Source organism: Artemia franciscana, chromosome 9 (genome assembly GCF_032884065.1).
Source record: "Artemia franciscana chromosome 9, ASM3288406v1, whole genome shotgun sequence".
NCBI lineage: Eukaryota > Metazoa > Arthropoda > Branchiopoda > Anostraca > Artemiidae > Artemia > Artemia franciscana.
The window spans coordinates 43,064,301-43,076,486 of record NC_088871.1 but is presented as its reverse complement, the minus strand read 5'-3'; the positions used below and the strand labels follow the sequence as shown (position 1 = coordinate 43,076,486).

General features: G+C 37.8%; 1 protein-coding gene across 1 annotated transcript in view; it reads left to right on the top strand.

The window, feature by feature from the left end:
• Positions 1–12,186, top strand: part of LOC136031446 (disintegrin and metalloproteinase domain-containing protein 10-like) — an 85,418-nt gene that overhangs the window by 21,646 nt on the left and 51,586 nt on the right. Inside the window, exons 4-5 of the mRNA XM_065711041.1 lie at positions 157–479; positions 9,738–9,884. Coding sequence (XP_065567113.1) covers positions 157–479; positions 9,738–9,884 — 470 coding nt within the window. The remainder of the gene's footprint in view (positions 1–156; positions 480–9,737; positions 9,885–12,186) is intronic.

Sequence of the window (12,186 nt, the reverse complement as noted above, 5' to 3'; positions counted from 1 at the left end):
ATCGAAAAAAAATGGTTGATTTCAATAGTTTTATCCATATTTTGTAATAATTGTGTAAAACTTCTGGGAAGCTGCTAGGAAAAACACTAAAATCATGGATTTACTGGATGGGACCAGGAATAAATATTTTTAGTTACATCACGTCCTTGTTTCCAGGTCATGTGTCTGGATGCGGAATAACAGACGAGATTTCTCATTGGATGGATTCAGTTCAGCGAAGTGGCGAAGAAGAGGAGCAAAATGCAATAGAAACACCCAAAAAGCCTAAACTCAGCAGCTCTACTCCGAAAACACTTGAAGAAGTATGGAGAGAAAAAGTCAGTGAGGATCCGTCATATAAATATACTTTAGAAGCAAACAAGGAGGAGTCCCGCAAAATATTGAGAAACAAAAGAGATACCCTAAGAGGAAATGAGAAAAGGACCTGCTCCATGTTCATCCAGACGGATCCTTACCTATGGAAACATGTTTATGAACAGGTAAATTTGCTCATTTTGATCGCGTGTTTCAGTGTACCACGGTTAATCACCCTCTAGCAAGGTTACTCGGCCTTGATGTTTTAGAAACGATAAAGAAGTCAAAGTTTAGAACAGCTACTACTCTGGAAGGTAGTCGCTACTATCAGTTATCGTTGCTTGTTCCTGGAGAAGGTGGGACAAGCAAGGATAACCATTATAGGCTATATACAGTGTTCGGACTCGCCTATAAATTCCAATAAATTCCTATATTTTAATGCACTCCTATAAAATGCCTATATTTTGGCTAAAATCCTATTATTCCTATATTTTCGGCTGAAGAGCACTAAGAACATTGCTCATGATTTGCAATTTTCTGTCTTTTGGTGTAGAATGATAATTAATTACAACTGTTGAGCTGTTTGAACTTAACTAATGCTTTGTGTTGGGCTTAGTAAGCTGCTTCTGCCTGGGCTATGCTGTTGTGTTGACTTAGTAGCCTATGTTTTGTTTTTTGTCATGTTGGGCCTTTCCGAAATGAGCGATGATCAGTATGTAGGCTAGCAGTCTCTGCTTAATGAGACTGGAGTTCTTGCGACTTATGTGTTTCCTGGCTGAACGCTGGCTGACTGATGCGAATACGGCCCAGTTATTCAAATGGGCTATTCTAAGATAGTTGCTAATCGAGGGAAGTATAATAGACGTGCACTGGGTAGGCTATATGCTACATTCTGTGATCAATCTGTCCTTTACCTATCTGGTCTTTATCCCCTTCTAAAGAAAAATGATGTTAATCAGATTCGGACTTTTTATTTCAGATATTGTAAATTTTTACTTTATCTCCCCCCTTGGTATAGCAATGGTAAGATAATTCGTAAGTTTGATGTCCCTGATAAAAGTGCAAAGTTGGCCCTCCCTCCTGCATGGAAGGTTGTCAGAATCAGCTTTTTATCGTTTATCGCCTCATCATCCTTTGGTCCGTCTGTTCGGTTAATCTCATTGTAGCATAGTGTTTTTATGGTACTTGGTATTAACCAAGTGACATATAGCAATCGCAAATTCTGTCTGTCTGTCGGTCCTGGTTTTGCTACTTTAGGCACTTCCAGGTAAGCTAGGTTGATGAAATTTGGCAGGCGTATCAGGAACTGGACCAGATTAAATTAGAAATAGTCATTTTCCCGATTTGACCATCTGGGGGGGGGAGTGGGGGGCCCGTTAATTCAGAAAAAATAGTAAAATGAAGTATTTTTAACTTACGAACGGTTGGTCAGATCTTAATGAAATTTGATGTTTCGAAGGATATCGTGTCTCAGAGCTTTTATTTTAAATCCCGACCTGGTGACATTGGGGGAGTTTTGAGGGGGAAACCTAAAATCTTGGAAAACACTTAGAGTGGAGGGATTGGGCTGAAACTTGGTGGGAAAAATAATCACAAGTCCTAGGTACATGATTGACACAACCAGAACGGATCCGCTCTCTTTGGGGTAGTTGGGAGGGGGGGGGGGGGTGATTCTGAAAAATTAGAAAAAATGAGGTATTTTTAACTTACGAACGGGTGATCGGATCTCAATGAAATTTGATATTTAGAAGGATATCGTGTCTCAAAGCTCTTATTTTAAATCCCGACCGGATCTGGGGACATTGAGGGGAGTTTGGGGTGACCTAAAATCATGGAAAACGCTTAGATTGGACGGATCGGGCTGAAACTTGGTGGGAAAAATAAGCACAAGTCCTAGATACCTGATTGATATAACCAGAACGGATCCGCTCTCTTTGGGGTAGTTTGGGGGGGGTTGATTCTGAAAATTAGAAAAAATGAGGTATTTTTAACCTACGAACGGGTGATCAGATCTCAATGAAATTTTGTTATGTAGAAGGATATCATGTCTAAAAGCTCTTATTTTAAATCCTTACCGGATCTGGTGACATTGGGGGGAATTTGGGGGGGGGGGACCTAAAATCATGGAAAACGCTTAGATTGGAGGGATCGGGATGAAACTTGGTAATTTATGTGACCAGGCATCCCACGCCATCTACCATAGATCTGATCCCGAGGACTTCCGAATCCTATATTTGGCCTATATTTGAGCCCAGGAAATAGGACAGAGCCTATAATTTGAAACGAAACAACCTGTCCGAACCCTGTATATACTATTGTAGGGGAAACGGGGATAACCGTTCATATTTATGTAGCCGGGTGCACCAGCACACATATTTCTGAATATAAAGGTATTTTGCAAAATCCATCTGAGCAGACCCGTCCGTCAAGGGAACTGCATTTTTTCTACTTAATCGGTTTGTGTTTTTGAACCTCCTCACTTGGAAAAATGCGATACGCCCCCCCCCCTTCCAAGGATTTAAACTTTGTTAAACTATGGTACAAGCTAGCTTAAAGCTACACCCTTCAAAAAGATTTCATTGGCAGTACCATTTTTCGAAAGATAGTTAAAAGAGCACCAGGTCTTCCCCCTCCCCCTCTCCCCGTTCTAAATATTTCTCCGACTCGTAGACTGGTCATAAACATCTAGGTAAAAAGAACATTTATCCTAAAAGACTAAAAGAAATGTGTCTACAAATTGAAATCCCCCCCCCGGACAACCCAACGAAAACAAGAAAAATCATGAATTCGGCCCTGCATATGTATATGTATGTATTCATTCATGTATATATTTGTGTAGTAATAAAAGATATTTGGAGATTTACATAATTAGTTTGTTGAAGCAACCAGCCATGATTTGAACTAATAAAGTTTCTGTACCTTTAGCTAAAAACTAATATGTATAATTTTATGCACCGTATCCCAAATTGAAGCCATAATATTTAGTTTCATGCTTTTTATTTTCATAGGTTTTTCTTATTATGTGAAGCGCTTAAAAAAGTTATATTCGTTCTTCTGTAAAATTATGGAAATGTTAGATACGCCTTCTCATATTGGTTGCGACAGTATATGCTTTGAGTTGTCATTTCTTGCAATCAAATCTAATTGAAGCAGATGAAGTTTTAACGTTTTCTTCATAATTAAAATTGGTCTTTGGAGTACGACAGTACTTGTCATTTTTTTAAGGAGGCATGGGGGTCTGTAGAACGAAGTTTATTTACTCATTTAAATGATGAACAAATTCCTTGTTTATTTATTTCTTAAAGTACGCATAAAATATCTTAAAGTTTTTGTATCTGATAGAAATATTGGATGATGCCTGTTTCGGGAAAAAACAATTCAGAATAGAATTCGGGAAGAAATCAGGAAAGACGTAGAAATAAGTATTTTCAAAGAGATCTGCTAAAAGAAATCTTTTTGAAAGAATTTTTTATAAAAAGATATTAAATAAAAACTTACGCTGGGTTTCAGAAGATCTTATCCTTAATTATTATGCCAATATGCCAATCCTTATCTTTCATCCGCCAAATAAGAATACTTCATCCATTGGCTATAGGATTTGCCAAGGAGTAAAAAAAAAAAAAATACAACAAAAAACAGAATATAATCTTCAAAGGCTGTTAAAAGTAGAAAATAATTTTTTGCTACTACTCTTAGAGTTCAAATTTTTTAACATTAAAAGTAAAAGCACAGGCAGTCGTTGTCACGAAATTAAATAAAAAAAGAAGTTTTTTAAATGAAAGTAAGGAGTGACATTAAAACTTAAAACGAACAGAAATTACTCCGTATATGAAAGGGGCTTTTCCTTCTCAACGCCCCGCTCTTTACGCTAAAGTTTTTTAATGTTTTAAAATGTAGAGTTAAGAGAAAGAGTCAAACTTTAGCGTAAAGAGCGGGGCGTTGAGAAGGAAAAGCCCTTTCATATACGGAGTAATTTCTGTTCGTTTTAAGTTTTAATTGGCTTTCTCATAATTTTGATCGAATGGTTTTGAGAAAAAAAGAGCTGGGGAGGAAGCCTAGTTGCCCTCCGATTTTCGGTTAATTAAAAAGGCAACTAGAACTTTTAATTTTTTACGAATCTTTTTATAAGTAAAAGATATACGTAACTTATAAATTAGCTTACGTAAAGAACTTTTGTATTCTTATGTTTTTATTACATATATGAGGGGGTTCGCCCCCTCGTCAGTACTTCGCTCTTTACACTAAAGCTTAAATTTTGTCCCAATTCATTAAGAATGACCCCTGAATCACAAAAGCCGCAGAATAAATAGTTGAAATTACTAAAAATACTTTGGCGTAAAGAGCGAGGTATTAGGAGGAGGTGAGCCCCTCATATGGGTAATAATTTCTGTTCGTTTTAAGTTTTAATGCTGCTGCTTACTTCCAGCTGAAAAAAAACTTTTTCATTGTTTTTTTAAGTAATTCTAGTAAATCCTGCGCTCCCTTCATGGAAATTTTCTTCCCCCATGACAAATTTCTCGATGGGAAAGTTCCCCCAGCATATTCCCCTCTTCTCAACCCCTGACTCCAACCAAAAAGTCCTCCTGAAAACGCCTGTACACTTCCCAATAACCATTACTATATGTAAGCACTGGTCAAAGTTTTGAACTTGTAACCCCTCCCACGGGGACTGTGGGGGAGTAAGTCGTCCCCAAAGACATAGTTATAAGGTTTTTCGGCTACGCTGAATAAAATGGAAATCTCAAAATTTTGATCCGTTGACTTTGGGAAAATAATTAGCGAGGGAGGGGGCCTAGGTGCCCTCCAATTTTTTCGGTCACTGAAAAAGGGCACTAGAACTTTTCATTTCCGTTAGAATGAGCCCTCTTGCAACATTCTAGGACAACTGGGTCGATACGATCACCCCTGGGAAAAAAACAAAAAAAAAAACAAAAAAAAAAAAACAAACAAATAAACACGCATCTGTGATCTGCCTTCTGGCAAAAAATATATAATTCCACATTTTTGTCGATAGGAGCTTGAAACTTCTACAGTACGGTTCTCTGATACGCTGAATCTGATGGTGTGATTTTCGTTAAGATTCTATGACTTTTAGGGGGTGTTTCCCCCTATTTTCTAAAATAACGCAAATTTTCTCAGGCTCGTAACTTTTGATGGATAAGTCTAAACTTGATGAAACTTATATATTTAAAATCAGCATTAAAATGCGATTCTTTTGATGTAGCTTAAGCATCGGCACTGTTTCTGTTTTTGAGAAAAACAGAAACAGAAAAAAACAGTTAGAAAAAAAACAGAACAGAAACAGAAACAGGTCAAACAAAAACAGGTGACCTGTTTCTGTAATCTATTCTGTTTTTCAAAAAAACAGAAAACAGCTGTTTTTAAAAAAAAACAGCTGTTTTAACAGCTGTTTTTCCTGTTTTTTCCTTACTTCTTCTATTTCTAATAGGAAAGAAAACATCTTCTTGTTAAATCCTTGTAGTCACATACAAAAGATCAGCAACTTCGTGTAATTCAACACACTAGCGTATTTTTAGGGGGGGGGGGCGAAATTTGTCATAAAATGTGTCCAATCGGGTGATACCAACGCTATATTCCTTTCAAGCTTAAATGTCATTTATAATTGACAATTTACCCTAGTTGCTCTTAGACCGTTGCTTTAGCGGTAAACCATTGCTCAAAGCATATACCAACACTATATTCACCGCTTAAAGCACGGATGCTTTCAAGCCGAGGCTACTTAGACCGCTGCTTGCTAATATATACCAGACAGACACAGAGTCATCCCATCTAGCTTATGTCCACCGCTTAAGTTAGAGGCTATTTAAACCGTCGCTATAGCGGTAACCCATTGCTCTAAGCAAATACCAACGGTCTATAACGCTCTATGGTTAGACCATTGCTCAAGTGGTAATAACCCTCCGCTACACACATACCAAGGTGTCTAGGTTCACCGCTTAAAGTACGGATGCCTTCAAGCCGTGGCTTGTTGGACCGCTGTTCTAGCGGTGACCCATTGCTCTAAGTAAATACCAACACTATATTCCTCTTTTATATGGGATTTCATTGAGCCCATGTTTGCCGCTTAAAGCACGAATCCTTAAAGCCGTCAATGGTTAGACCGTTGCTCAAGCGGTAATAGCCATCCGCTACACATATACCAACAGTAGAGACATTGTCATATGGGGTTCCCATCTAGCCCATGTCCACTGTATAGCGTTCAAGCTTCTCTCTCTTTCTCTATCTCTCTCTTTCGCTCAGATTTACCCCGCCGTGAATTAGCATGAGAGGTTGACTCTAGCTGAGCATTGTGGAGTGACATGCATGAGAGGAAAATTTTCAAGTAGTCAACCCGTAGTCAACGGGTTGACTCTATTTTGGCATTGTCAAGGGACATGCATGCACGGAGAGGTGTAGCATAAATGGGAGACAGTCACAACGGCAATCAAAGGGGTAAAATTAACCTTGACTGGGTTGCCCACTTAATTGGACAATCTGTCTTAGCTTTTTTCTACAATTGGCCATGACTTTGACTTTTCCCACAGCTATTCCCTTTTTGTTTAAATTCAAAAATCAACGGTATCATGGTATCATGCCCGCTAGATGTGCGTTTCAGTACGGTAGGTACGGGTAGGTATCATGCGTTTCGGTATCATGCCCGCTAGATAGCGCGGCATTTGAAAAAAAAAAAAACAGAAAAAAAAACAGAAAACAGATAAAAAAAAAACAGAAACGGAAAAAAACAGATGAAAAAAAAAACAGAACAGAAACAGAAACAGGTAAAACAAAAACAGGTAGCCTGTTTCTGTTTTCTGTTCTGTTTTTTTGTAAAAACAGAAACAGAAACAGGCAGAAACAGGCAAGAAAAAACAGAAACAGAAAACAGAAACAGTGCCGATGCATAATGTAGCTATTGGTACCAAAATTCCATTCTTTAGACTTTTGGTTACTATTGAGCCGGGTCGCTCTTTACTACAGTTCGTTACCACGAACTGTTTGATGCTAGTAGTATTTTAAATCACGACAGCCCCTCCTTTTATTTCTAGGTTTAAATGCTTGAACTTTTCTCTTTAGTAATTTTTATGACACTTGATATTAACCAAGTGACACATAGGAATCGCAAATTCTGTCGGTCGTCCCGGTTTTGCTAGTTTAGGCACTTCCAGGTAAGCTAAGACGATGAAATTTGGCAGGCCTTTCAGCAACCAGACCATATTAAATTAGAAATAGTCGTTTCCCCGATTCGACCATCTGGGGGGGGGGGGGAGTGTGGGACGGGTAATTCGGAGAAATTGGAAAAAATGAAGTATTTTTAATTTACGAACGGGTAATCGGATCTTAATGAAATTTGATATTTAGAAGGACATCGTTGCTTAGAGCTCTTATTTGAAATCTCGATCGGATCTGGTGACATTGGGGGGGGGGGCTAAAATCTTGGAAAACGCTTAGAGTGGAAGGATAGGGATGAAACTTGGTGAGAAAAATAAACAAAAGTCCTAGATACGTGATTGACATAACCGGAACGGATCCGCTCTCTTTTGGGGGGAGTCGGGGGGGGGGGGGGTTAATTCTGAAAAATTAGAAAAAATGGGGTATTTTTAACTTACGAAGGAGTGATCGGATCTTAATGAAATTTCATATTTAGAAGGAACTCGTAACTCAGATCTCTTGTTTTAAATCCCGACCTGATCCAGTGTCATTGTGGTGGAGTTGGGGGGAACCGGAAATCTTGGAAAACGCTTAAAGCGGAGAGACCAGGATGAAACTTGGTGGGAAATATAAGCACAAGTCCTAGATACGTTATTGACATACCCGGAACGGATCTGCTCTCTTTGGGGGAGTTGGGGGGAGGGGAGGGTTAATTCTGAAAAATTAGGAAAAATGAGGTATTTTTAACTTACGAAGGAGTTATCGGATCTTAATGAAACTTGAAATAAAGAAGGATCTTATGTCTCAGAGTGATGCTCCATTTTCAATTTGAATCGGATCCGGAGACATAGGGGGTTGGGGGGGGGGAAACAGAAATCTTGGAAAACGCTTAGGGTGGAGAGGTCGGGATGAAGCTTGATCGGAAGAATAAGCACAAGTTGTAGATACGTGATTGACATAATTGGAACGGGTCCGCTCTCTTTGGGGGAGTTAGGGGGAATTTCCTGTGCTTTGGCGAGATCGGTGCTTCTAGACGTGCTGGGACGATGAAAATTAGTAGCCGTGTCAGGGACCTTCACAAATTAACTTGATAATAGTCTTTTCCCCGATTTGGCCATCTGGGGGGCTGGAGGGAGAGGAAAAATTTTAAAAATTATAGGTACTTTTAACTTACGAATGGGTGATCGGAACTTGATGAAATTTGATGTTTAGAAGGACCTCGTGTCTCAGAACTCTTATTTTTAATCCCAACCGGTATTAAGTCTCTGATTTTCCTTTAAAGCAATCTATTGATTCTCACAATTTTGCTAGAGCTCATACCATATGAGCTCTTGGCTCTTTTGACCTCGTCACAAGCGCCAGAGCTCTTAGCTCTTGTTTTAGTTTTTGTGCGTTTGGGAATAAAACTTTTTAAAGATTTTTGATAATCGTTTTGTTTTTTATAAGTTAAAGTTGGTCGCTGGGAGAATGGCTATGGCTGTAACTAAGTTTTATAAATGTTTATCTACAGACTTTTACGTTTGATAACGTCTGAATGCTCATCTATCTATTTAACAAGTTTTTTTTTCTAATACTAAGTCGCTCTTAAAATTGTAAACCTGAAGTGAGATGTGTCGGACAGTGATTACTTGGATCCAGCAGCCCAAGGAAAGTCACGATTACTAATTTAGTACCATCAGACAGATTGATGATTAGTTTAAAGCTTTGAACTATTTTCTTCTTTTCTGATACATATTTTTACATATAATTAAGAAATTAGCTTCTGATTTTTATGCGTTTTTCATTTTCCTAAAACCTTAACGTTCTCCTCTTGGTACCTTATCTACAACTTTTCTTTGTTCTATAATTACCATCCTGCTAAACAATTTGTTTCCTACTGGAGTCAACTTAATGTCTCTATAATTACTTCATTCATTCTTATCATCTTTATTGTAGAGGAGTCAAAGGCGGATCTAGAGCAATCCTGGGGGAGGGGGGCAATGTGACAAAGGTCTCTATAATTGACCAAATTGACATGACTATTTAAAAAAAGAGTAAAAAAACACTGAATGAGGGCACCAGAAAAATTCTGGGGAGAGGGCCCCCCCTCTCCCCGGATCCGCCAGTGAAAGGAGCTGTATAAAAGTTGTTCCAAGCCCATTTGTCAAAAATCATGTTCATGCCTTTAGTTTGTAGTTACCGTATTTCCAAAGCTCATTTAATAGACTATCAGCACCTGGAGCCTCATCCTTTTTCAGAGTTTTTAATACCAATGTTTGAAAAGAAAATTTTAGTACAATATGTATGTTTTACAGGAAAAGCGGGATTCAGTAAGAACTAGAGAAGAAATAACGGCAATGATAGCTCAACACGTCAAAGCTGTAAATAGTATATATGAAGATACCAAGTTCGATGGAAAACACAAACACAGAATGATTAGATTCGAAGTTCAACGTATTAAGGTTAGTTCCTTTGGTATTGTCGCTCTCTTACAGCGTAAACTAGATTTACGTTGCCTCGGCAACGTGAATTTTCGCCGCAATGCTTTGCTTTTATTATTTTGTCATCAACTAAAAGTTTTAGGTGTCAATCCCTTAAATATTTTAAAACAGCTGGTCCCAAGACAAATCATTTCTTTAAAACAAAGGTGATGACGTGTTCCTTACAGACCGTCTCAAACTGCACGGTTTCTACCAAAAACCAAATTCATTTCATGTCCCTATGAAGTGAAGTTTCATGTCGCAATCTATTTCGTTCCTTTTTGTATATACTATCTACACAACCTGCTAATGCTAAATTGGGCATTTAGCCCACATTGGGTCTCCCCTAATAGAGATATAAAATCTTCTATGATTCAATTTCTGACAAGGTGCCCATTGCTTATCTTTTTGCTAAAAATGCTGTGGGGAGAGGGGCTGAGTTTTTCAGGGGCATGGTCCCACTTTAGTTCTCTGACCATAGCAGTTAAAAGTCCTTGGTGGTTCCGGGTTAAACGAGTTGCAACATGCCTGCCCTTTTGCAACCAAAGTGGCATGGAGAGGAGGGGAAGGGTCCATGTGCCTTAATTAATACTTTCAATCATACTGATTGGAAAATCCTTCAATTATGGCTAAGGTGGTAGTGGAGGGAGGGTGTTGGTCTGCTTTGGTCCACCAGTCATACAAATTGAAAATCCTTGCATGACTCCGGTCTACTGTAGGTCCCATTGTTGATTGTAAAAAAGACAAACAGTGCTATACAAATCCTCAAAACTCAAGAAAATGCTGGGCTCCAACCATAAACTAAAATTAATTTTCTCTAGTTTCTTCTGTCCAACAATAGAATATGCCTGTCATGTTTGGGATTTCGCTCTAACAAATGAAGAAAGTGATAAAATTGAACGTGTTCTGAAGAGATAACTACAAATCATGTACGGTAGTTCTCTGTTGTCTTACTCTTTTTATCTAAAAGAATTTGATCTTGAGTCTTTTTTTGTCTGTCGTGAGAAATTGTGCATGAAATTGACTCAGTCTTCATCTATCCTTCATTCCATCTACAAGACCTTCCTTCCGCCCCCTTTGTCCCTCTTAAATCCTATCTCCCCAGAGACGTGGCTGCGAAAGCTCACAGTAACTGATACCGATTTACTCCAGGTCAGATTCGCGAAGCTTTGGGCTGAGTTTTGTTCGTGTTTTTCCATGACGAAAATAAAACAGTTCAAAATAGGGATGATACCTTTTTATTGGCAGTGAAATATAAAATTATTTAACTGGATATTTCGAACACATATACAGTGTTCATCATCAGCAAGATGATAAACACTTGAGTGAAACTCAAGTAAAACTTGAGTTTTACTGCTGATGATGAACACTGTATATGTGTTCGAAATATCCAGTTAAATAATTTTATATTTCACTGTCAATAAAAAGGTATCATCCCTATTTTGAACTGTTTTACTTTCGTTATAGTTTGTGGATTTTGATAGCTTTTGGGCTTGTTGACAAATCTTCCATATGTTGACCACATCTTAATTGTTATAGTTTTGTTACTAAAAGATACCGTGTTTGGGCCATGCCTTTTTAATAAGTCTTGTTTTCAATGAATGGTTTGATTTGAAGCCCGGTTTTTATCTCTAATAATGATATCAAAAATTTCTCCATGATTCTGTTTCAAACAAGGTGCAATATCCCTACCTTTCTTCCAAAAAATGACGGAGATAGTTGGCACTGGCCAATTTCGTGCCTCCAGCTAATTTTTGCATTAAATTACAACTTGCCTTGCCTTTCCTCCGGCTTAGGACTAATTTCGGTTTTGCGCGGTCATAATTTATTTTTCTATTTTTTATTTTATATTTTATATATGTTTTATTTTTCTATTTTTTCTCTCCTTGTTCCTTTCAGCTCCTTTCACCTACTGCGTTGTTCCCGAAAATTTTGAACATTTTTACTAATTATATAGAACTGAATGCCCTCCGTGAAAATATGGATGTACTTTAATAATAATTAAAACATGTTTTTTTTTTTTTCACGCGAGTACAGAATAATAAAACAGAAATAAGTTTTTCACTATGAAATGTAAGTTAAAGTTGCATTATGAATGACATTTTTTTGGATCAATGAGAAGGATGCATTATTTAATACAATGCAATAAAACAAGATTTGATTTTTATGAGATTAATTTTCAGAATAACAGTTCAGGTTTTTAGAGCTATTTATAATAAAACGATAAACGAACGGTCAGACAATTTTATTGATTTGAAATGGTCTAGCGTGAAGAAAGATGTAA